Source organism: Canis lupus, chromosome 21 (genome assembly GCF_048164855.1).
Source record: "Canis lupus baileyi chromosome 21, mCanLup2.hap1, whole genome shotgun sequence".
Classification (NCBI taxonomy): domain Eukaryota; kingdom Metazoa; phylum Chordata; class Mammalia; order Carnivora; family Canidae; genus Canis; species Canis lupus.
In genome coordinates this window covers 19573690-19597973 of record NC_132858.1, presented here as the reverse complement: position 1 = coordinate 19597973, position 24284 = coordinate 19573690, and the positions used below count along the sequence as shown (strand labels likewise).

General features: G+C 43.7%; 1 protein-coding gene across 4 annotated transcripts in view; it reads left to right on the top strand.

Annotated features, from left to right (window-relative positions):
- The first annotated feature begins 2591 nt into the window (after nt 1–2591).
- MPPED2 (metallophosphoesterase domain containing 2) overlaps nt 2592–24284 on the top strand; it is a 175359-nt gene continuing 153666 nt past the window's right edge. The window contains exons 1-2 of one of the 4 annotated variants that reach the window (XM_072790956.1): nt 2592–2687; nt 9177–9425. In XM_072790956.1, the coding sequence (XP_072647057.1) occupies nt 9298–9425 (128 nt within the window). In that variant the 5' untranslated portion in view covers nt 2592–2687; nt 9177–9297. Of the gene's footprint in view, nt 2688–3283; nt 3424–5030; nt 5165–5358; nt 5498–9176; nt 9426–24284 lie in introns of those variants that run through there. The other 3 variants (XM_072790953.1, XM_072790954.1, XM_072790955.1) reach the window with 3 other exon arrangements.

Sequence of the window (24284 nt, the reverse complement as noted above, 5' to 3'; positions counted from 1 at the left end):
ATTGTAGTTCTATTAGCAGGCTCTGATTTCTGATAACCTATAATCTTAACCTTTGCTGGAAAATGATAAAAATGCAGAAAATTCAAAGAAAAAAAGAAGCAAAATAGTTCCTAGAGTTAGATTGATGTATATAATTTCCATAAAATTATTCAATGAAATGCAGTAGTTTCGATACATTTTTTTTTTCTGAAGAAGAACCACAGGGTTGAACCAGGTTTCAAGTTATACACGTGTCCCTGAAATATTGGAAAAATCCGTCCTCATTGGAAGAATGAGAGCTAATGCCAAATAAAGTATTAAGCTTTCAAGGGAAGTAGCATCCACTTTCCAAGCTTCCACGTAAAGTTCTCCCACGCTCTGCTCTCTCATTTTCTTCCCTAAATGCATTCTGAAAAGATATTTTACAAGATATTGCAGCAGGCTATCAGGAAGCTTATTTGCCAGTTCCTTCGATGAAATCACTGGAGAAAGGGTCCAAATTTACATTCCATTAAAAGGAAAAATTTGTAATATTTGCATAAAGGCAATCATAAACTTGGCATTTTATTTTTATCCTTCTTTTGTTTTCCATTACAAACAATAAAAATTGAATTTAACAATGACAAAAAAAATGAAGCTTATAGGCTCACTTACGTTTAAAAAAAAAAAAAGTCCCAGCCTATGGCATTTCTAATTTGTTAGAATGAAGCTCGATGTTTCAAAGCTGATGTCAGGGGACAGACACGGTTCACATCCAATCATTTTAAAACAAGTTTTTAGTGTAGGTAGTTATATTGTTGGAGTATTCTGATTTAACAAAACACCCTATGTTCAAATCCATGTCATGAGAATTATTCGAAAAGTGAGTCCCTTTTGTTCCTGACTTATTATTTAAATTTACTTCTATTTCTCTGGCTTTTTTATTTTGGTAACCTAATAGAAATAAAAATTTATAGCCCTAATACAGCTTGGTCACTATTTCTCCCAATGGATAATTGAGCCTCAGGGACACACTTTTTCCAACATTAAAAGTTACAATTTCAAGCAGCTTTTTTACCTCAAATTTTTCCCACTCAGTAAAATGATATACAAATTTTCACCAACTTTGTAAAGGATCACACGCTTGTTTTGTATAGCATTAAATATCCTGTAAAATCTGCCACTAAGTAGGACACATTATTATTTATCATCTGTGTGCACATATATAGATTCAGGTTCATTTACAAATTTGTCTGTTTTGATTGACAACAAGTTGTTTAAAAAAAGAACTAGAAGAAGAAGAAAACAAACCCACAGAAATTATTTGGCTTGTGCTGATTTTTTTTTCTTTTGACTGATTAAATCGGCCCAAATCAGTCAAAAAATGCAAACCATTTAGACAAGAGGAGTGCAGTGCTAACTCACAGAAGAAGGGAAACCAAATCAAGCATTTCTTCAACATGATTCTAGTCAGTGTTTGCTGCTAGGCTGCAAAACAAAAACAAAATTTAAAGGTGCTCCCCTGCCCATCTTTGCCATCTTTAATGTCAATGCCACTTGCTGTGATTTGTGCTGGGCAAGGAGAATCACTATCCCCTTGATCTCAGAACATTTGACAAGTACTGACACTCTGGGCATACTGTACAACAAAATAAATTTATTAGCAACACCATCTCTCCCTTTATTTCAGCTCAGGCATAAGAGATAGGTTACTTAAAATTCAAGTGCCAGGAAAACCCATTGTAAAAGGGAAATATTTTCAAGCGAATTCCGTTTGATCTTTTTTTATAGGGGCTCCTACCAGCCTCTCTCCCTTCCTCCCCAGACCCTGGAAACCAATTAGTCTCAGCACAGAGGCCACAGACCAGGTTGAAATGGCTCCTTTTTATTTTTAGGGGATATAATTTCAGCCAGGATGTCTAGTCAGTTGTCAAATAGTATACTTAGCACACTTCTCTCTCACACACACATCCAGTGGATTTCCCTTTGGAGAACGCCTAGATCTTTGAGTCTGACTCCTGGAAAGGAATTAGATCTGGTTGCAGTCCAAATCCTTCAGCTCTGACAATGGCATAACATCACAGGGCCACCTCATCTTTTACAGAGAGCCCCGCCAACCAAGTTTTCTAAAAGCATTCTCTTCCTTGTCTTCTGCCTTCTAGCATTTCAGCAGCTTTTCCTTTCCTTGTGTTGTTTGCATACAATTCTGAAAGTCCCCCCCCCCCCCATTATCCAAAGTAGCAGAAAACAGAGGGCCAACTTTGATTTTTAAAATGGTTTTGAAGTGCCTATTTGGGGGTGGGGGTGGTGGTAGTGGTAGTGGTAGTGGTGGTGGAGGAGGACTCTGTGCTCCCAAGACAAAAATGGAAACGGTTAAGAAGAGTCTTTTGCCTCTCCTCACTTCCCTATTCCGAACCTGCCTTAATTCGTGGAGGTGAAAAAAATTATCAGCTGGGTTGGCCTTTTCTTTCTCAGGAACAACATTGCAGAGAGAAAGGTGTGTGTGTGTGTGTGTGTGTGTGTCCTTGTATCTGGCGAGTTGAAAGGCTTGAGGAAAGAGAGCACAGCTCTCCCCCCCCCCCCCCCCAGGAAAGCCTAAGCTCAGCAGATGGGAGGGGACCCAGGGTCGCCTTCCCGGGTCTGAGCCCAGTGCCCGGGCCGCTCCCCTTGCCCCCGCGGCGAGCTCGGCGCCCTGGAGCTGGGCCAGGACTCCAGACAGCGCCAGGCAGGTCGGTGGATGGGGGGGCCTGGGTGTGCTCTTTGCAGAAGACGCCCATTTGGAGGGAAAACTCCCTTTATTTTTTTTTCTGGGGCTCCGTAGCCGCCCCCCTGCCCAGTGCCCTATCATTTTTACGCCGACCACAGTCCTGGTGATGAACTTGCGGCTCAGCTTCCTGCTGCCTGCTTGACCCGAGAGCACCAGCAGGCTGCCGGCCTCGCCCTCCGCTCCCTCCTCCTCCTGCAACCCCGGGGCCTCGGGGCGCCGGTGGGGGTTCGAGCGGGCCCGGGCTGCAGGAGGGGCGCGCGGGGGCGCGGGGTCCCGCCGGGGAGCGCGCACGGAGCGGCGCCTCTGCCGCCCTGCTTCCTGGAGCTGTGCTCCTTTGACCCCAGTGGCAGTCCCTGTCACTGCACCGCTCGCGCTCCCTCCGGCTCGCCGCGCCCTCGCTCCCTCTCCTCGCCCCCTCGCTCGCTCTCTCCCCGGATCCCGGCTGCTCGGGTCCTTTCTCCCCCCCACCCCCGCCCCCGCCCCCGCCTCCCTCCCGGGCCGCGCCCCCCCCCCTCCGCCCCAGCCCGCGGCGGGACCTCCGGGGTCGAAGGTTCTGGCCCGCCCGCGCCCCTCGCCGCCCCCGCGCGCCCCCGCGCGCCCCCCGCCCGCCTCCCGCCGGCTCGGGCCGCTCCGCGATGGATCGGCTGCTCGCTGGGCGCTGAAGGCATCCCCGGGACCCGGAGCGCAGCCGGGGAAAGGTAATCCGCCCCGGGAAGGGAGGCGGAGGGCGGGGGAGGGGGAGGAGGCGGCCGGGCGCCCGGTGCCGCGCGCGAGAGGAAGGGAGGAAAAAAAAAAAAATGCACACACAAAGCGGAGCCCGGGTGAGAGGTGCCTTGTCAGAGGCGCGTGCGGGGGGCTCGGCGGCTGCGGACCGCGCTGCCCCGGTGCTCCTGACGTTCGCACGAGCCGGCGCTTCCCGGGCGATCGGGAACCCGAGGAGGGCGTATTTTCTACCCCAGAGCGAAAGCAAATTCTTTTTCGGGAGCTGTCTGCCTCCCACTGCCCATCTCGATCCTCTGCTCCCCTCCCCTCCCCCCCACCCCGGCGCCCCAGCCCCCAGCCCCCGACCTCTCGGGGTCCCCACCTCCAGCGCCCTTCTCCGCCGGGATTTCTTAGGAGGGGTGAAGGGGGGGGATGTCCGCGAGGGGCATCTGCGAAAGCCAGGCGGCGGGGATGGGGGTGGGGACCAGGGCTAGGCGAGCTGTTTACTAGAAAGTCCCGGGGTTCTGTGTTCGAACCGCCCCGGCCTAGGCCCGGGTGCATTGTGTTGGCCCGAGCCCCGGGCGCCCGCGGCGGCCCGAGCGACGAGCGGCGAGCGGCGGCCGGGAAGGCGCCGCGCAGCTTTGTGCAGGGGCTGCGCTCCGCCGCCGCCCCCGGGGCCGCCCGCGCGCGCGCCGCTCCCGCGCGGGGCTTTTTCCCACCCTGTCCCCGCGCCCCCAGCCCCGCTGTCCCCTGCCGCCTCGCGTCTCCGCGATCGCAGCCGGCCGAGCCAGCCGGCGACCCGGGCGGGGCCCCCGGTGGGGGAACGAGCGAGGAGGGGAGGGGAGGAAAAAAAAAAAAAAAAAAAAAAGAAAGAAAAAAGAAAAAGAAAAAAAAAAAAAAGTAACCGTTGCCGCCCGATTTCTTCTCCAGAGAGGCAGGAGTTTTCTTGGCTATTTACAGGGAACAGGGTTATCTTTGTAAAGCCTTTGCGTTCCGGGGCTTTGCGGCCTAGGAGACGAAGGGGGCATTTTTCTGGAGATCCGGGAGGGACTTAGAATCCACCAAGAAGAAATTTAAGGATGTCCTCCCGGTGGGGTCGGCCGAGAGGACGTTTACCACCTCCCGCTCCCGCCCCCCCCCCCCGCGCGCCCCCCAGCCTGCCCCCAAATGAAGCGCAGATGCGGGTCATGCAAAACGTGTAATTGATTTCGAGGCTGCAAACAAACACACGCAGGTCGGGGTGGGGGTGGAGGTTGGGGGGGGAACCCAACAAAACTTTAAGGGAAAGGAAAGAGGTCTAAAGAAGGGGAGACTTCCGTGGCCTCCACACCCCCTTTCCGACGCTCGCTGGCTCGCTCCCTTCCTTTCTCCGCCGCTGCAGGGGAGCAGCCCGGCAGCCCCGGGGCAGGGAGCAGGGAGCAGGGAGCAGGGAGGCGGCCGCGGCGGCTGCGGGCGCGGGCTCCGCTCCGAGGGCTCGGGGATGCCGGTGCGCCCGCGGGGCTGACGTCGGGGGCGTGGGGCTGTGATGCTCGAGCGAGGATGGCGCGGTGTCAGAGCCATTGGCCGCCGGTGGTCATCAATCAATCCGGGGCTGGGGGAGAGAGAGAGAGGGAGAGAGAGAGGGAGAGAGGGAGAGAGGCGCCCAGCGGAGCCCGGGCCGCGAGCGCAGCTCCAGCAGTGCCAGCAGCGGCGGCGGCAGCGGAGGCGACGCGGTGGTGGCAACGGGGGACCGAGCGAGTAAGGCGAGCTGGTGCTCCAGGAAGGAAGGGGGAGCTGTAGCCCGGACGAGCCTGCCGCGAGCCGGGAGGGCAGGGCGAGTGTGCGCGCGCGTGTGTGCGCGTGTGTGTGCGCGTGTGTGTGTGTGTAGTTGCTAAAGGACACCCCCCCCTCCGCAACTGCCCACCCTAGATTTAAAACAAACAAACCAATCCAAAGTAGAGAATTCCGCGCCCCCCGCCCCACCATATATAGGCTCTACGCGTTGCCAGAGGCGCAGGAGCAAAGTCCTGCCCTTTCTCTCCGAGAGAATGTGCCAGGCGGGTGTCCGCAGTGCTGGAGACAAGTTCAGGTGTAAGTGCGGCGGGAGGGAGGGCGCTCTGCGGACCGAGGCACGTGGGACTTCGTGCATCCCTCCCAGAACCCTGGCGGAGGAGCCTCTGCCAAGGCTTGCAGGCATCGCTCGGGGTCACCGCGGTGCATAACCCGGGGTGGGCGTTAAAGAGTGGGGGCGTGAGTTGAGAAAGCCCTCGCTCCGGGCGGCAGAGGGAGGAAGGACAGAGCGAAATTTGGTGGAGCTGGAGCAGGCGAGTTCCAAAGTGCGGCCAGGCGGTCGGGCGATCTCCCGAAGGGCCGGTGAATGAGTAAAATGAGCATCCTTGTTGGAACGAGGAAATCACGGGCTCCTCTCTCATAGGCTGTGCCGAGCGAGCTCGGGTAGAGAGGTCAGGAGTTGCTGCTTTGAAACTTTTGGTAAATTGGGCTTCTGGTGTCTAGGAGGTGGAGACAGTTATTTAATTCCTCAGCTTTTTAATCCTTTCATTGCCAGCAGACTTTTAAAGGTTTTCCAGGCAGATTCCTGAAAAAAAGAAAAAAAAAAAAAAAAAGAACATTGCAAGTTGCACAGCTTAAGGGACAGGAGACGGGATTGCTGTCTAGGAAATGCAAAATGAGCCCACATGCTTTTTTTTTTGTTTGTTTCTTCTTTATTTAAAGAGAAAATCAAAGTAGCACCAGCGTGAACGTTTGGCAGTGTCAGTCCCTTTTAGATTTTTCCTTTAGGATTCCTGGCATTTAGTGCCAGGTTCCTTTGTTTTGTGGAGCAAGTGTGCTGAAAGATAAAGTGAAAATTAAAAGAAAGAATACTGGTCTCTTTAAATATTACATCTAAAGAAGTGATGTAAGTGTCATGAGGATGAGATGCTCCAAAATCTGAACATTTGGAAGATTTTACTTCCTAAGGATGTGAAGCAAGGTGAATCAGCTTCTGGGTAGTTTTAGGCAGTGTATCATGCTGTCTTGTTTCAAGCTTTTTCCAGATCTCTCAGGTCAGAGGAGGGGCGGTTGTCCCCTCTCTCTGAGAGTTTGCTAGGAAAAAAAGAAAAGCCTTTTCCATGTGTTGGTGTTTAATATCTTAGGATATGTTCATTTTGTGATGTGAGTGGGGCTGAACATAGTATGTTAAAAAATAAGCCTTTTCTTGACTTGTCTGTAAAGGTTCCTGTGAAAGTTTTGAAGCTCTCTGCCTCCGTCCGACAGTTTCTTCAAAGGACTCCAGATTAAAGAAGGTAGACACTGCAGGTGCACTCTTTCGATAAAACATTTGAAAGAGAACATGGGTAAAGATGAATTCAAATGAGGTGCCAGCCACCCATTTAGCCCTTCAGAGTTACAGGGGCCTGTGCTTGCTGATGAAAAGATGTTCTATTTGTCTTGCCGGGGCAAAGGCGCCAAGAGGCACAGATGTTCACCTGGTAGAAAAGGCCATCCTACTTGGACTTTAGGTTAGAGTGGACCATTCAGGAGTGTGAACTGATCACGTCCTAAGTTCTCTTCTCTGCTTCAAATGGGAGGGTCTACTGCTAACTCCTTTAAGCCGTCGCATAGATGTTTTACATAAGAGGTGTGGAAATTTTATTTCTAGGCTGTTTTCTAGTTTAATTGGTGAATTTACTCCAGAAACATTTAAACCCCTTCTGGCGCAGAGTGCAGACGTGGCTATTGAGAGGTCACAGTGGTGGAGACGTGAATTTTGTTTCCTTTGCTTCTTAATGCTCTGTATCTCACACAATAGACATTGATGGCAGGAACATAAGAATTGCCATGTAATTTTTACACCACTCTTTAATTTATGCAAACACTAAGTTCTCGCCGTCTGAAAATGTGTATTTTTTTTCCCTCTGTGCTTTGATGGCTAACATTCTTTTTAATGACAGTCATTTCTATAACAGGAAGATGTTTTCATTTGTATTTACTTTTCAGCGTGGCGCAATTATGCAGTTTTGCGCTCCAATAGTGTCTCGGTACTTTGTGTCTCAAAAGAGAATTACAGTACTTAGAACAGGACTGCAATTTGAAGCAGGTGTTGTGTTTTACTGTTATGCAAAATAACAGTAAAATATAATTGGGGGGAAATTAAGGAAACAGCTGCAAACTTGGTATGAAAACTGCTACATTATGATTTGTAAGCAGTTCTTATAGATATCTTCCATCAAAGGAGCAGGGAAAGATTTTAATTTAGTTAATCCTCCTGGCCTGGTTGTCTATCAACTAGTGCTTAAAGGACTCATACCTCCCATGAAGTCAGGAAGAAGAAAGAGAACCCAAAGTGACACTTTGTTTAAAATGCCAGAACACCAGGGATTCATCTCTTGGCAGTGGCGTTGTGCATTAGGAACGAAGGCAAGGTGGGTGTCATTTAGCTTGCTTTGCTAATATGAAGAAGGCAATGATTTGAGTAGAACACTGTGGAATTTCTTAGCCCAGCTAGCATATGGAGGACTACACAACCCCCGGGGTTGTAAAATAATAAAATAAATGGCCTATGGCAGGCCATCTGCCTTTTGCTTGATATCTAAGGTGTTTCATGCCAAATCTAAATCTAATCTTATTATTCTAAATATTTTTATTTGAGATAGCAGCTAAGATTCCTGGAGCTTAATAGCGCACATGGCAAACATTTTCTGATGTGGAGCGCCTAAAGTAAGAGCGTGGGTTACCCAAGGGTTACTCAGGGAGGGTGCTCCCCATTTCTTTTCTGTTGCACTAACCCGTTCCAACAGACTCAGTGCAGGGATGTGCTCTCTCAGTCTTTGCATACCTATCACGAAAATAAACATCCTCATTTCTCAACCCAGCACAGCAAATAATACATGGACATTTATCAAAATAATCAAAACTAATGGAAGTTTTGAAAGAATGAAACCCACTACTGAGAATTATACAGCAGCAAGCAAGAATGAGGTGGAGGATATAATGGCTACTCCCTTTCAGTGCTCTCTTTGGGCTCTGAGAGGGGCCGTAATGAATGCATCCAAGTAGTGGCCCAAGCCTGGATGTGTTTGACTTTCCCCCAGCGTGACTGGAGTGTTTAAAGAAATTATATTACATTTAGCAAGAGGGATTTGCCTTACCATAAGATTCTTGGCCAGAGTGGAATACATATGTATACCAGGCGTTGAGTACCTGTGTATTTGGAGAACTGCTTGTGAAAGAAAAAAGTGCATGGAACGGGTGCATATATTATGTGTGTGTTACAGATATACACAGGTATCTATTATAAGTGCAGCATTTTAAATTTACATTTGTCATTGTGTTATATGGCTGTGTTAAGCATTGAGATTTCACATTATTCTATGACATCAACTTTGTACAGACCAAACATTCCAATTAGCAGGGAAGGTTTGGAAGATTCTCCACTTCGAGCACAAACCATTTATAGTTAGACACCATGGCAACTGTGGATATGCCCCTTCCGTAATTCATGTTAAGTGCCATAATTATAATTAAAGAGGAAATCTTAGTTTGAACGCCATTGAAGTGATTTGCTAGCAGCCAGCAGTGTCATATGGAGTGCAGTGTCCACTCGGAAGTGCATGCAGGGTAGAGTGTTGGGAATGGTGGTACCCACGAGGCGTGGGTATATTAAGATTTTTTCCTGAGCCAATTTCATGTCCAGCTGTCATATTTGGTGTTTCTTAGAACACCTTCTTTTTCTTTGTTCTCATTTTATAATTTATTTATTTTTTTTCAGAAACACACGGTGGTATTGATGAGTAGATCCTTGGGTTCAGAGGTTGGCTGAAACACACCATGCCTGCTTCCATCCTTTGCTCCGGAAAGTTGTGAATTGCTCATGCCTATAGGGAGGAAGGATGGCTCATGGGATTCCTTCTCAAGGCAAAGTTACCATAACGGTGGATGAGTACAGCTCAAACCCCACCCAAGCATTCACGCACTACAACATCAACCAGAGCAGATTCCAGCCGCCACATGTACATATGTAAGTATCACTCATGAATTAAAAAAAAAAAAAATTAGCAATCAAGAAAATAGAAGTAAAATAAGAAAGTCACTAATGATTTCTGCCAATGACAATAAAAGGTATATGATTTGTAAAACAGATGGGTATCCGTGGTTCCAAATATAGCTCAGAGGAATACCTTAGATGTGTGTAGCTTTTTCAGATTTTCAGAGTACTTTCAACCGCATTTTGATGTTAGATCACGAGATCTAAGGGGTGGTCATCAGTTGCCCACATTTTGTGGATAACAACAGACAGGTTAAGGTATTTGCCTGATGTCACACAGTGACTTTTGGCAGAGTCTCCTGACCCCTGGTTCAGTTTGCTTTACGTTGTGCTGTTTGCCTCCATGATGAAATATTTCTTTAAAATTTCTGTATTTTTTTTTTATTTCCACCACACCTCACCCCACTACCCCTTTACATTCAGCTGGGAAATAGGCCTAATTGGGACTAATTGTCCAGCCACTGCTAAATCCATTGTCTTGCCTGTTGCTAGTGGAACGTGTGCTGCATGCTGCAGGACTCAAACAATATGGGGAACAAAGGATTAAGGGACAGTGGAACAGTTGGTTCCAGGAATTGTACTTTTCTCTCACTCCCTAATGCTATTTAAGTCATGTTGCAGTTTTAAACTGTTTAAGGAATAGAGTGTGGGAGAAATCCAGAGGCAAGGATTTTGCGGCACCTGGATGCACAGCAGCTTTATTCTGTTCCCCTGCCACAGGATGTGCTGGGCTTTCAGCAGAAGGGGCAAAAGGTCACCATCTCCCTAGTTTATTCAATGCCTAGTGCTCATTCTCTATTAGACCCTTCCAATGTCTAACATGAGTCTTTCATAGTAGGACTAAACCTCTTTGAACACTATTGTGTAGTCAAGAGAGAAAGGAGGTTAGGGCTCTGTTGACTGTTTTTTCCATTCCTGGCAAAACTGAACTCGGGGCATGTGTAAGTCACAAGTTCTTTTTCTGGTATTTGTTTTATTTGAGCTTTTGAAAAAAATAGTAGTCCCCCTCAGACACACACATACCTCTCCCCCAAATTTAGAAACACTAATCAAACAAAAAAGATCTCTCTTGACTGCCTGGCTATTGGTGTAAATACTAGGATGTTGCTTTGCAGGTAGATTCTATTAGAGCCACTCAATTACCTATGATGAGATTTCTGGGGGGAAAAAAAGGAAAGGAAAAAGGGAAAGAAATCCTTGTGAATGGTTAGTGCTAAACTGTTTTGAAGAATTTTTTTATACTTTCTCTAAATCAGAATTTAGTCATGATTATGAAAGATTGTTAACATGATTTTAAGGAAAAGTTTTTAAGGTGAATGAGATTTTCCTTTGTTAAAATGGCTTTTCTGAACGATACGTCTGTGTTCATTTCAAAATTTCCTTTTATTCTTCTGCTTCTAATGATTTCTTTTTCTTCAAATATGTTATAGAATTTGTGCGAGCTGGACTTGGGATACCTTTAGCTCTGTTCTGCCAGTGTGACGTTTGGTATTAAAGAATCACAAAGAACTTTGTGAATTCTGTTTCCTTTCAGGCAAAAGAGAGTATGTTTTGCCTCAGATTCCTCGGAAGATGACTGATAGGGAACGTCACCTTAAGTCCTCCCTTGTTCATGGCCCTAAGGTTCTATTAGTTCACTGGGAATGAACAGATATTTTTAAAAAACCACGTAACCTTAGAACTAATCTGCTTAGATCTAGCCATGAAAAAAAATCTAAGGATCAAATTACATACATCTTAAAAAAAAAAAAAGGCTTGCAAAAATGGGGTTTCCAGTGGTGTAGCCTAGACAGCATTGTAGCCCTTCACTAGACTTTCCACCTTTGGAGTAGAGCACTCTTGCACGATCTGGGTCCAGGAGACCTTTTCACCTTCATCACTTACCCAGGGCTTTCTGCCCGAACCCTTTGCTCCAGCCACCATGCAGGTTGGCTCCCTGTCGCCTGAGCACACCTCTATCTTGGTGCCATTGATTTCAGTGCTTCTCACGGCTGCAGCACTCACACTGATGCTCAGCTCATCAAATGCCTCAGGTCCCTGCAGGCCTCCTACATCCATAAAACCTCTCTGTCTCTCCCAATCCAAGCTGACCGTGCCCTGCTCCCCAACACAAGCCCCCGTACTTCAGCCCGTCCCACCTGCATTATTATCTCTTGGGCTTTCATTTGTTTCTTAAGAGTGGTGATTGAGCAGGTAACAGGTGTTCAGAAATACTGATTGATGGCTGGATTGATCCACTGATTTGACTGTGCATTGAGATGAGATATTATAATTGAGATTTGGAGATTTTCATTGGAATTTTGCTGTCCTATCTTAACATTTTGAGCGTTTGTATGAAGGTGTGTGTGTATTGTCAAGCAAGTTGGCTTACCTTTTCCTTGGCTTTATTTTTCCTTGTTTGGTGCCCTAGTGCAGTGACTGGCCCATACTCGGCATTCAGGTATCTTGGTTAAATGTGACCATGTTACACTTTCTTTAAAGTAAAAAAAAAAAAAAAAAAAAGAGCTTAGTCTAAATAGAAACTTAAGTTGGCTGGAAAATATCCATAAAATATTGAGTCTAAAATATCTTCGGTTTTTCTGAAATTCTCAACATGTCGTGGCAGAGGTTTGTTCCTCTCCCTAAAAATATTTTGAATTTTCCACTTGAATAGTTGCTCATTATTTTGCATGGGGCCCCTAAAATGCTTCCTTTCCTTTTTCACTTACAACTGAGGCCTATGAAGATCCATAATGGATCACCTGAATTGGAATTACAATCCTGGTCTCTTAAGCGATCCATTGTCTTCTCTCACACAACCTAGTGGGGTTTTCTTGCCTTAATTAAGGAAGAGTTCACTTCCTCTTTAGTTCAATTAGTCTCATATCAATTTTGTGACCCCCTTGGGCAATTTACTTCTCTACTCCATGCCTCAGTTTACTCGTTTGTACACATTTGCACCAAATGATAGTTATGGATCTTTTTAGCTCTGACCTACTGAGATCAAGATTGCGATTAAGATGACATTTATTTGCAGGGGGTTGCTATAGGGGGAATACAGATACATAAAACTTGGTCCCCATCTTCATCAAGCTCATCACTGATTTCTGAGCTATTGCTTCAGGTGGCTTTCGGAGATTTACTGTTTGGTCTTGGATTGGCTTCTCCTGTGAGTTCTCATGAGGCTGCCACCAAGCTTTCTAAGAACCACTGGCCTGCATCTCTGCCTGCGACATAAAGATTTTTCTTTAATTGAAGTATAGTTAACCCACAAAGTTACTTTAGTTTCAGGTGTACAGCAGAGTGATTCAACAACTCTATACCTTATGCTGTGTTCACAAGTGTAGCTGCCATCTGTCACCAGACAGCACTATTATAATACTATTGACTATATTCCCTGTGCTGTGCCTTTCATCCCATGACTTATTCATTCCAAAACTGGAAGCCTGGGCCTCCCCACCTCCCTTCACCCATTTTGCCTATCCCCTCACCTCCCTCCCCTCTGACAACCACCAGTTTATGCCTGTATTTGTGGATCTGTTTCTGCTTTTTTTTTATTTTTTTAGATTCCACATATATGTATACATGTGCGTGTATGTGTGTGTGTGCGTCAGATGTATGGTATTTGTCTATCTCTGTCTTACTTATTGCACTCAGCATAATATCCGCTAGGTCCATCTCTGTTGTTGCAAATGGCAAAATCTAAAGGAAGATTTTTGTTTTAAAGAAAGGAATCCTATATGACCTTGGGAAAGAAAATGAAAGCACAGCTGGAGTTGATAGGGCAGTATTTAGCCAAGAATTTGCGTGCCCCTCCAGCCCAGACTCTTGAACATAGTGATTGATGTGATGATTGAAAACCAACAATTAACAGCATTTTGTTTTTCTACAATGTCTTCACTTTTCCCAAGTGGAGTGTTGAGAATATTATTTAGTATTTAGTATTTTTAATGTTGGTGGGAGGAGATGCTGAAGGCGCCAACGTAGGTTTGAAAGCACCATAAAGATTTTGTATATTCTTAATGATGTGAGGCCTAATAAAATATTATAAAACCTCTTTTAGTAGGGTAGCCAGCCATCTCCGTTTTTACACTGAAAGGCCTGTGTTCTGGGAGACCCCTCAGTCCTATGCTAACCAGGATGGTTGATCACCTTACTGAGGTTCATTCCTCACCTCTTTTTTTTTTTTTTTTTTTAAGAATTGGTTGCTAGGAAGCTCATACCATATCTTATTTTCAGTTTTAGTCCCTTTTTGTCTTCAGTTGTCAGCACTCGTGGAGTATTACTGTGCTTTTGTTCATTTATACTTGTTTTGGGGAGGCAGCGTCACATAGTGCTTGACATCTCCAGTGGAGTAAGATTGTTAGACTTAAAACCTGGTTTGTGCCATTTACTAGCTGTGTAACCAACTGTGGAGAGATGTATTAAGTTCTCTGTGTTTTCTTTTTCCAAGTTGTAAAATGTGGACGATAAAAGTAGGGGCCTATCTCAAAAGGTTGCTGTGAATGTTAAAACAGTATTACTTGTAAAAATTCTTAGAGGAGTTCTTAGTATATGGTTTATACTCAATACATGTTAGGTGTTATTAATGATTGTTTTATTGAGTCTGCATTTTTTTATTCTAAACTGTCTTAATTAATTTGAAAATGAGTGGGGTAAAAATAAATGAATAAGAAAATTACTGGTAAGTCTTGTCCTGTCTTCCTCAAGGAACCATTCCCAGCAAACTTTTCTGGGTGGGATATTTGACTGTCAGGGTTGGCAGATGTTCTGACCTCTTGATGGCTGGCAAAGTCATAAAGGGCCTAGGATTATCTCATTAACTTCAGTTATTCCTTGGGAGTGACAGTTCCAAGGGCAGAAGGAATCCAGTGACCTGAGGGTTGCCTTGTTATTCTCTGTGAAATCACATTGGCCTTCTTCCTCATGGGCTATTCTCATATTCTTGTATTCCTATCAATGTCTTAGGCTCCCCACCTATGGCTGTGGTTAAAACAGAAGCATCAAGAATTAACTCTAATTAGCCAGGATTGAGTGCAGAGGACCACAGCTTTGGCTAGGCAATGAGGAGAGTGATAGCTGCAATTAGAGATCTATATACAATGTTGATACTACCAGTTAGTAGCTTGGCTGAGCATTGATGGACAAATTACTGAGTCTTCTCATCTGTAAAATGGGTTGATTGACCCTTTGAGATTAATTGAGATAAAGCATATATGACATATAGTGCCTGAAAGATAGCACTTGATACATAGATGCTGTGATAATACTTAAGCTCTTTCCATACGGCCTCATGTATGTACCCTGGTTACATCAGTGTTAACATCTTCCTTTCTGAACTTCTTGGTTGTATAAAACTTGACAAGTCCAACTCGTGTTTTTGTTACTTTTTATTGCATTATATAGTACCTGTCAGTATTTGGCCATTATGAATCAAAAGTGATCTGAAGCTTTTAGGGTATCTTGGTGATCATTCCATGCCAGATTCTTAAAGAATTTTGTTTGTGTGATCTGAAGTTTCGTTTTTCATGGTGGGAAGTAAATGTTTATGTCAGGTCTGTACTAGGCATCCTTAGGTGCAAAGACAAAGTTACAGAAGAGAGTTACAGAATGGTGCCTTTTGGTTAAAAGAAATATATAAAAGTGTGTAGAAAAATAAATACCGACGTTACTAGTGATTATTTAGGGAATGACTGGAGGAGGGAGTGGTGGATAAAGACCTTTCACTTTTTATTTTATGTATTTATGTATAATTTAAATTTTTTATAGCAACTATGTGATACTTTTATGATAAAAACATTTTTTTAAGAATGATAAAAATGTAATTTACCTATAAGTCCTTCTGCTTTGTCTGCAAGATTTACACTGAAGGCTCACACAAATGTAAATCTTCTACTTTCTTTGGGCCTACCTTCTTTGGATGGTGCTTTCTTCTATTTTACGTTATAATCGAAGAATAGACCAAAGGCTGTTTATTGGTTCAGTATAATTCCGCTTGCTCACCTGTGGGAAGGTGGGAGCAGTGACAAAGATGTTGCCTCCTTTTTCGTCCTGTACCTGAAGGGAAATTTGTTAAGAAGTATTTTTGGATTCAGTTTTGGAAGCCATCAGAGTACACAGTATCGGTACATAAATGGTTTGCTGTAGTAGACTTATTCGATAGCATTTCAGAGACCTGGATGCTAGTCTCGTCTTGGTCACTAATTAGGGCTGTGGTCATTAGTGCATTGGGCTTCTCCGAATTTCAGGTTCCTCACCAGGAACATGGTGCCCTTTAGCATCATTGTCTCCCACTCTGGCAGTTTTGGATTTCTCTTTCTTATCTTTAGGTCTGTTTGAAATTAAGAATATGAATCCCTCATCATTCGTGCTATTTGTAGGAAAAGAATATAATAGTAAGGCATCATGGGGATGTGGTGGAGAGGGAGAAGAGGAATGATCCCTTAACTCTTCGCCCACAGGAAGACTAATATCAATGAATGAATGAATGTCGGGGGCTCTGTAAAAAATAGCACTTTACTAACAAGGTAGAAATTAATCCTGTGTTCTGGAGCTGGGCTGCATTAGCTGTTTTAAAAAAATATATATTCTAAACATTTTTTCTCTTGGTAAGCCACTCATTCCCATGCTCATTCTCATTACAAATTTATCACTGGCCTACACATTAGCATGGCCATAATTTTTGTTAATGTTTTCAATCTGAAATTCATCGTGGAGATGCTGAATGGCTCTTTTCGTTTGCACTCATATGTAAACACAGAGTATTTTTCTTTTTCTCTCTCATTTCTTTTCTAAAATAAGTTCTTTTTCCTATATACTCCCTGAGGGTACTAGTCTTGTGGTCCGTGACAGTTTGACTTCATTTTAGAGCTGACTTTTTTCTTATTCTGTAGATTTCTTTGTTTGCATTCAAGCATTTAAAAAGCAACCTAAAATTAGATTTTTTTTTTGTCCATATGGATTTGTTCTTAGAATCCTGGTTGTATGTTGTATAACTGTGTAGTACTTTTTGCTTGTTTGTTTTTTGGTTGCTTGACTTTTGAGGAGGGTAAAGCATTTTGACAAGTAAAGTAGATCCCATCCACTGTGGTATGCCTGCATTTTAAATTCTGAAATACTTACCTACATTTATAGAGATAGAGGAAGATTCATAGGGAAACAGTGGTTATAGTCGGTGGATATACACATCCTGAAACTGGGACACCATCAGATCATCTCTCCTTATGAATTGAATCTATCTCCTGCTCTAAGTACAGTTTTTGTTATTTTTTTTTAAACTTCCTTTATGGAGGTGTTTTGAGAAAAACATACAAAATGGCTAACTGAGAAGTAATGCAATAGGGAGTCTGTATATGAGACATATTTAATTTAATTCTGAGATTTTAAAGCTTACGAAGGTGTAGATTTTAAGATATCAAAACAAAGCCAATGCCACTGAATCTACCACGGGTTGTACAGCAAGTTCTTGCTAGTTCTGAATTATTTCCAAAAAGGAAAAGAAGCTCGCTGAGTCTCAGAAGATCTGTCCCTCAGCTTGTTTTTCTTTCTTTTCAAGTTTTTCCTCAGCTCTGTCCTTCTATGTTTTTTTCCCCTTTTAGACTTCCACAGCATGCCGGAAACTAGATGTTTCATAGCCATCCTGGCATGATTGGGCTATTACTTCAATATCAGTATGGACAAAACTACCCTCCTTTTGCAGACCACCATGTTAGTCTTTTTTTTTTTTTTTTTTTTTTAAATGTAGAAGTACACTTGGAGGCTTTGTCTATGTAAAAACACTAACTCTGCAAAGAGGAAACTCTGTTGGATTTATTGGCCCTTGCAGTATTTGGGTCTGCATATTTTTATTCTATTTTGTTTTGAAGGGTTTTTTCCCTCAATTTCTGTCCCCGTAGAAGGGTAAAATGTACATAAGAAAATGCGCTTTTGCAGGCTTTCCATATTTTCTTCTTTACCACAAATCAAGAATATAAGCCCCTCTAGTAGGTTTAAATTTTTGTGCGGTTTTATATTAAGTAGTAAAGCTCTCGACATCAGTTGAAAAAAAGAAAAGAAAAGCTAGTAACATTAATAAAGCAAACAGGTAAATGTTCAGTACTTGATATTATTGAGCTTTAAAATTCCAAGTGAGAATTGAATCGTTCTTGGTTCATCTGTTGGTAGTTGCTTCCTTGAAAGATTGCCGTAACACAGACCCTACTCAAGCCCATTTATTTCTTTGTGTAGAAAGCCTCTGAAACCTTCCAGCTCAAAGATTTGATAATTCTTGGATTGGAAAAATATCTTTTCCCATCTTGCGGTGGGCTATTTTGGCATTTATACTGATTGGCTAAGAAAAGTGGCTTACTTGTGGTATTTAGTTTTAGGTATTTGGGCCTCAGACCAAGTTTCAAACTGTTTACATATTGCACACTTAGTTTAAAATGTGTTTTGCACAAAGACTTAAAACCGAAATCAAGAAAAAAAACTTAAGTCTTCCACCAGCTAAGCAACTTAAGCATGTTTCCTTAATTTCCTGATTTAGCCTTTTGCTATGACATAGACAGTATACCAGCTCTATTTTAGTTCTGAGTTTTGGAAAATACTTCTCTTTTTGTTTCATTTTGCTTTGCCTTAAGACTTCAGAGATAACTACAGAAGCCTATCAGACTGTATTAGATACTTTTTTTAAGTCACAAATATCATACCCATTGCTCTTTGGTTTTACCTTGCCATTTAAAAAGATATTACCAACTTTTGCATACTGGTCCTGCTTGGGTGGGCAAGGAATATACAATGAGGAGATGTGTGTTTTCTGGAGAAGAGGAGAAATGGGAATATGTGTGAAGGGGACAAAGAAAGGGAGAGAGGAAAGAAGAGAGAGAGAAGCAGATATATGACTGTAATGCTAGGAGAGTGTCAGGATCCCTAAACATCAGTCAACAAGGAGATAAGACAAATTGCACCTTAGCTTTCTGGGTTATGCATGCCAACCCCACATACCAATGAATCCAGCCTTTGAAAGGATCAGAATAGCAATTTTTGATACATTGATCTGTTCTGATCCCTGAAAAGGAACAATTTGTTAGGCCCTTTGAGGTAATTCAGACTTTAGGTTGGTATTTCAATATATTAAAAAAAAAAAAAAATCCATTTGACAAATAGCAAACTATGAACCGGCTTTGGAGAGATACAAGAATATCTGAAATCGCGATTTCCCAAGGTTGGCCATCTGTTCGTATCTGGGAGACTTACCATATGTTGTGCTCAAATTCCAACTTCTACAGGTTAACTTGTTTTCACTTTGTTCTTAACCCTCACATTTTGGGCACCACTGGGTAGCCCTGAAACCTATTGTGACCCAACAGACTTAGAGAAAAGAAGATGGGGAGTGCATATCTTTGGGAAGAAGAAACTAGGAAGGAGGTGTCAACTCCTGAAGGATATTAATTCCTCCTTCTTCCATAATGCAGTTCAAAGATGAATGTTTTCCCTGTGTGAGACATAAAGGCTTGGGTGTCTGTTCAGTACAGTGGAGTGAACCCCATCCTACCCCCGCACCCTCTGACACTCTTGAGGATTCAGAAGGGAAATCATAACCCCCCGGGGAGGTTGTTTGCTCCACATTGTGCTTCTCGGTGGTGGTGGTGGTGGTGGTGGTGGTGGTGGTGGTGGTGGTGGCAGCAGCAGTGGCAGCAGCGTGGCGGATGCCTGGTCTGCTTTGCATCTCTCCATCTCGACCCCTGGACGTTAATGGCAGTCGGCACGCTCCACTGTTTATCTTGGAATTTGATACCATCATCTTGGCAACCAAACTGGGACCTTTACTGCTCAGATTGTTTGTCATTTGTTGTTAATTATCTGTTGCCATAAATTCTGCACTTTGAGGAAAAAGGGAATGTTTTGAAATATTTCCTCCAACATGTAAGTGGAGCTTCATTTTCTGTGGACAAAGGGGGGGGGGGGAATCAGCCCTTTTGGGAACTAGTTTCAGGGAAATCAAATGCCCTGGTTTTTCAGACAGGCTTGTAGATCTTACTAGGCCAGCCAGAATTTGCAATGAAAGAACCGTTGCAATTTAGCAATGTTCTGTGTTTGTGAGGGGTACCCCCGTTTCAAGGAAAAGAATAATTTAACTTTACATAAGGGGTTTTGCTTTTGTCACAGTCTCTTTGTGCCATAATTGTGTTCTGCGTGTGCGAGAGCCTGTTCCCTGCAGCCGGTTCCTTCCTTTCAGAGGTTATTAAGACAAAGCAGTCCAGAGTGAAAAGTAGCTTCTGCTTACCTGCCTTTATGAGGTGTTTATTTTGTTAAGTGTAGAATTAAAATGAGCTTTCTGGCCATTAGTTGGATTTTAGTCATGCCCCCACACTCTGCGGGGAAGATTGTGTCACCTTATAAACAAACAGTGCTGTTTTGCGAGGTGCTGTGCCACCGGCTGGAGGGGCTGCTGCTGGACTGAATGTCTTAATAAAGCTGTAAACAGAAGAACATGAGGGAGGGGAAGAATGAATGCATATATTTTGGAGAGGAGAACTCAAGAAGAGAGGGGTGCTTGCCCAGCAGAAATCTAGGCACATATTAAAAATATGAAAAAAAAAAAAGAAATTTGAAAAGCTCCGCCCTTCCACTTCCCCAAATAGCATATCCTATTCCCGTCTGTCTCTCCACCCCCATGCCCCTTGCATGTGTTCGGGTATATTCTCTACTCCTCGAGCCTTAGCTTTACTGGGGGGATCATAATAACATATGCTTCACTAGGTAACAGCAAAGTTTCTAGTAGATGATGCTTAGTGCTTAGTAAAGCACGTGGCACAGCATCTCAGTGCTCAGTGCACGGTAGCTATCAGTATTAATATTATTATTCATTGGGGGCAGCCCCTGTGGCCCAGTGGTTTAAGCACCTGCTTTGGGCTCAGGGTGTGATCCTGGAGTCCCGGGATCGAGTCCCACGTCCAGCTCCCTGCATGGAGCCTGCTTCTCCCTCTACTTCTGTCTGTCTGTCTGTCTCTGTCATAAATAAATAAATAAAATTTAAAAAATATGTATAATTATTCATTGGGATTGAGTCCCCAGTGGTAACCCTTGGGCTTCAGCAGGTCTTCATGGCAGCACATGAGCCTCACTACCAGAACCTCTTTTGATGCCATTCAACGTGGTGTGTCTGTGTTACTCTTGTTGAGAAGTTTTTTTGCTTTTGTTTTGTTTTTTCCTCCTGCTTTTAAAGTTTTTAGGACTGTGCTATCTCCCAGGGGACTCCCACACTGGGGAAGGAGGGATGGAGTCTGTGCGAACTTACTGATAGCCAGGGGCACAGACTTAATAAACTCTTATCTCCACTCCCGGCATGCCGCCTGCCTGAGCCAGGGTGACTCTAAGAGATGTGCCTTTCCTGGAGCTGTGGGATTTACCTGGGCCTGCCACCTTGGGCTTCCCCAGACCAGAGAATGCCCTCCCCGGGCTTATGAGGAATGACGGCAATAGTGCTCTTTCTGAAATAAAGCACCATTTCTATGTGTTCCCCTTCCATTATCCTTTTATTTCCTCTGTGTCAGTGCTTTTTAAGGGGAATGCATTAGGTATGTGTGTACTTTCTTTTAGCACACAGATTACAATCAGACTCCAGGATTAAGAAATGTGTGTTAAATTAGTGTCTCAGACTTAGTAACGGTTTGAGTATGAAAAATAAGGGACTGGAGGGGAGGAGAATGGAGGTTAGGGGGAAAAAACACCCTCAGACAGCTCTGGGGGAGGCTGGGAAAAGGATTTAACACTTTGGATTTTTTAGAAGCCATTAAAACTCTGATGGGATCAGATTACCTGACTGCACATCTGAAACATGAAACTCTTGCCCTAAACCGTGCAATTGAGTTAAGCTCAAAATTCAAGGCCTCCCCCTAAGACTGGCCTCTGGGTAAGCCTCATTGTGAATCACGAAATGATTTCCTTTGAGAGGAGCAAGGACTACAGTGAGGTTTTTATGGCCAATTTAGTCTGTACACTGGTGCCAGCCAGACATTTGGCAGCAGTTAGTGCCAACTTTGGTGATCTGTCCACCGATTTTTCCCAAGGTCTTGGATCCTGTCTGTTTTTGGTGCTGACATTGAAGGGAAGACACGTCGTAAATCCAACTTTCTAGGCACACCTCCTGAATTTTTTACTTTTAATTTTTTCCAAGTGAGTGGGTACTGAGAGGTGTGGGGAGAGCATTAGGCTGGTCCACTGCCCTAAAAGTTGAGGTTCGGAATGATGTCAACAGGCCTCCTCCCTAAATGCTGTTTCCTCCTTCCTCCTCTGTCACTTCTTTAGGGGATCCCCTACCCTCTCTCTGGATTATGTGAACCTTTGTGTGTGTACACAGTCCCTAGACTTATCCCGGGTCAAAGTGCGATTTTTCGACTTTACCACAGTGCAAAAGCAACATTCAATAGAAACTATTTGAATTTGGGTCTTTTCCTGGACTGGCAGTACATGATTCGGACCTCTTTGGTGATGCTGGGCAGTGGCAGCCTCAGCTCCTGTCAGTATGCAATCATGAAAGTCAACAACCAATACGCCCACAACCATTCTGTACCCATACGACCGTTCTGTTTTTCACTTCCAGAACAGTATTCAGTAAATTGCATGAGATAGTCAACACTTTTTTATAAGATGAGCCTTTACATTACAAGATTTTGTCCAACTGTAGGCTCATGTGTTGTGAGCATGGTTGAAGTGGGCCAGGTTAAGCTGTGATACTTCACAGGCTGGATGTATTGCATGCATTTTTGACTTAGAATATTTCCAACTTTTGGGTTTATTGGGAGGTAACCCCATTATTAGTTATTCAGAGTACCTACAAGTAGTGTTTTTCTTTGGCCCCACTTATCATAGATATATTTTTATTTATTTACTTTTGAAAGCTTTATTTTTTGGAGAGAGAGAGCAAGAGAGAGTTTGAGTGGAGGGAGGGGCAGAGGGAGAGGCAGACAAGCAGACTCCCTAACTGAGTGGGGAGCTGGCTGTGGGGCTCAACCCCAGGACTTTGAGATCATGACCTGAGCTGAAACCAAGACTCAGACGTTTAACTGACTGAGCCACCCAGGCACTCCCATAAATGTATTTTTTTTAATTTTATTTATTTATTCATGAGAGACACACACAGAGAGAGAGGCAGAGGGAGAAGCAGGCTCCATGCAGGGAGCCTGATGTGGGATTCGATCCGGGGTCTCCAGGATCACACCCTGGGCTGAAGGCAGGCGCTAAACTGCTGAGCCACCAAAGCTGCCCCTCATAAATGTATTTTTAAGTTATTTGTGAAATGGCTGTCTTCCACCAGGCTATGAAAGCAGTTTTATTTTATTTTTGCCTACCTCTCTCCAGAGCACCTATCACAGTACTAGACACATTCTAGATACTCTCCAAATACCTGTTGAATGAATGAGTGGAAGTTGAGTTTGCAAGAATTCAGTGCACTCGTATAGGTGCTTCTCCAAGAAATTTGTGCTCCCTCGTCATCATCCATTCATTTTGAGAGTATGTATTTAGACTTGACCATATACTTGGCTTTAAAAAGGGTAACTTATATAAGTCTCCCGTGTTTTTTTCAGGATGGAGCTGGATGAAGCTCAGAGTGAGTATTTCTGATACTCCTACACTGATGCTATAATCTCTCCTGCCTTCAGTTGACATTCACATTGACAGTAGTAAATTCTCATTTCTAACATAGGAAAAACATCAGTTTCACTTCCAGCTTGACCCTAAAGATTTGGATTTCTTAAATTTTTCTTTAAAAACTATTTTCTTAGAAAATATATTGTTTCAAATCCTTTGTAAAATGCTTATTGACTGATCCTATTCTGGAGTCAACAATTGTTGGATAGAAGCGTGAAATTAATTAGGATATATTTCAGCCCAATTATCAGGAGTCTGACTGACAAAGCCCCTAATCTGTGCTGTTGACCTGAAACGAAGACCACGAAAACGGGTCATCTGTTATCATGGGAGTCAGGCATTTTGCATAAGACGAACCAGTTCTATTCTGTACTCGTATGTTTTGTAGCAACATTACTTTTTTGGAGATATTAACACTCTTATTATTAGTAAGCTCTTATAGAAAAACTACTTTGACAGAAATCTGTGATTTGGGGTAAGTTCAGCTAACACCATCCTAGCAACATTGGTGTCATGTAGCGATTGAAAGCCTTTGTAAAAATGTAATATAAGGGAAAACAGATGAAACTCAAAGTAAGTACGTAATGGAGCTCTGATTATGGGTTGACTAAACTATAAACTTCTTGAAATCCAAATGATTAAAGAAGCCCTGTCTAAAGCAGCAAGCTTAAGGAAAAATTTTATATGGAGCAGAACTTAAAAGAGGGGAGATAATAAGAAAAGAGGCTTGCATAGCAAGCACTTTGGGGCAGGAAGTTTTTAATTTAGGTGCCTGACTTCAGGTTTTTTCCCTGACTGTCCCCATGATTGTGTCTACTAAGGAAGGTGTCGTATAATTAGGCTTTCTGGAGATGCCCTTTGGCTGAAGACCTAATTGAATTTCTGGACTTGAGGGCTGGACTAGAATCGGGGAAGCTTTTTGCCCTGCAGGTAGAAGCCCTTTGATGGACCTACCTCTTTGATAAGTACCTGTAGTGACTGGCAGTGACATTGTTTAGGTAAAGTATGGTTTAGTAATTGAGGAGTCGGTGCTCCTTAGTATATGAAAATCTTTCTTTAAAATAGGGAAGACACCAAAATCCACATGTGCAATTTAAATGAGCTTGTATTCTGCATTATAAATATGCACCGGATGCCAAGTAGAAAACCGGAACACTCTCTCAGGATGCTGTTAGGGCCAAGCGGAATCTCATTAGGGACAGCTTCAAAGATCAGTTCCTC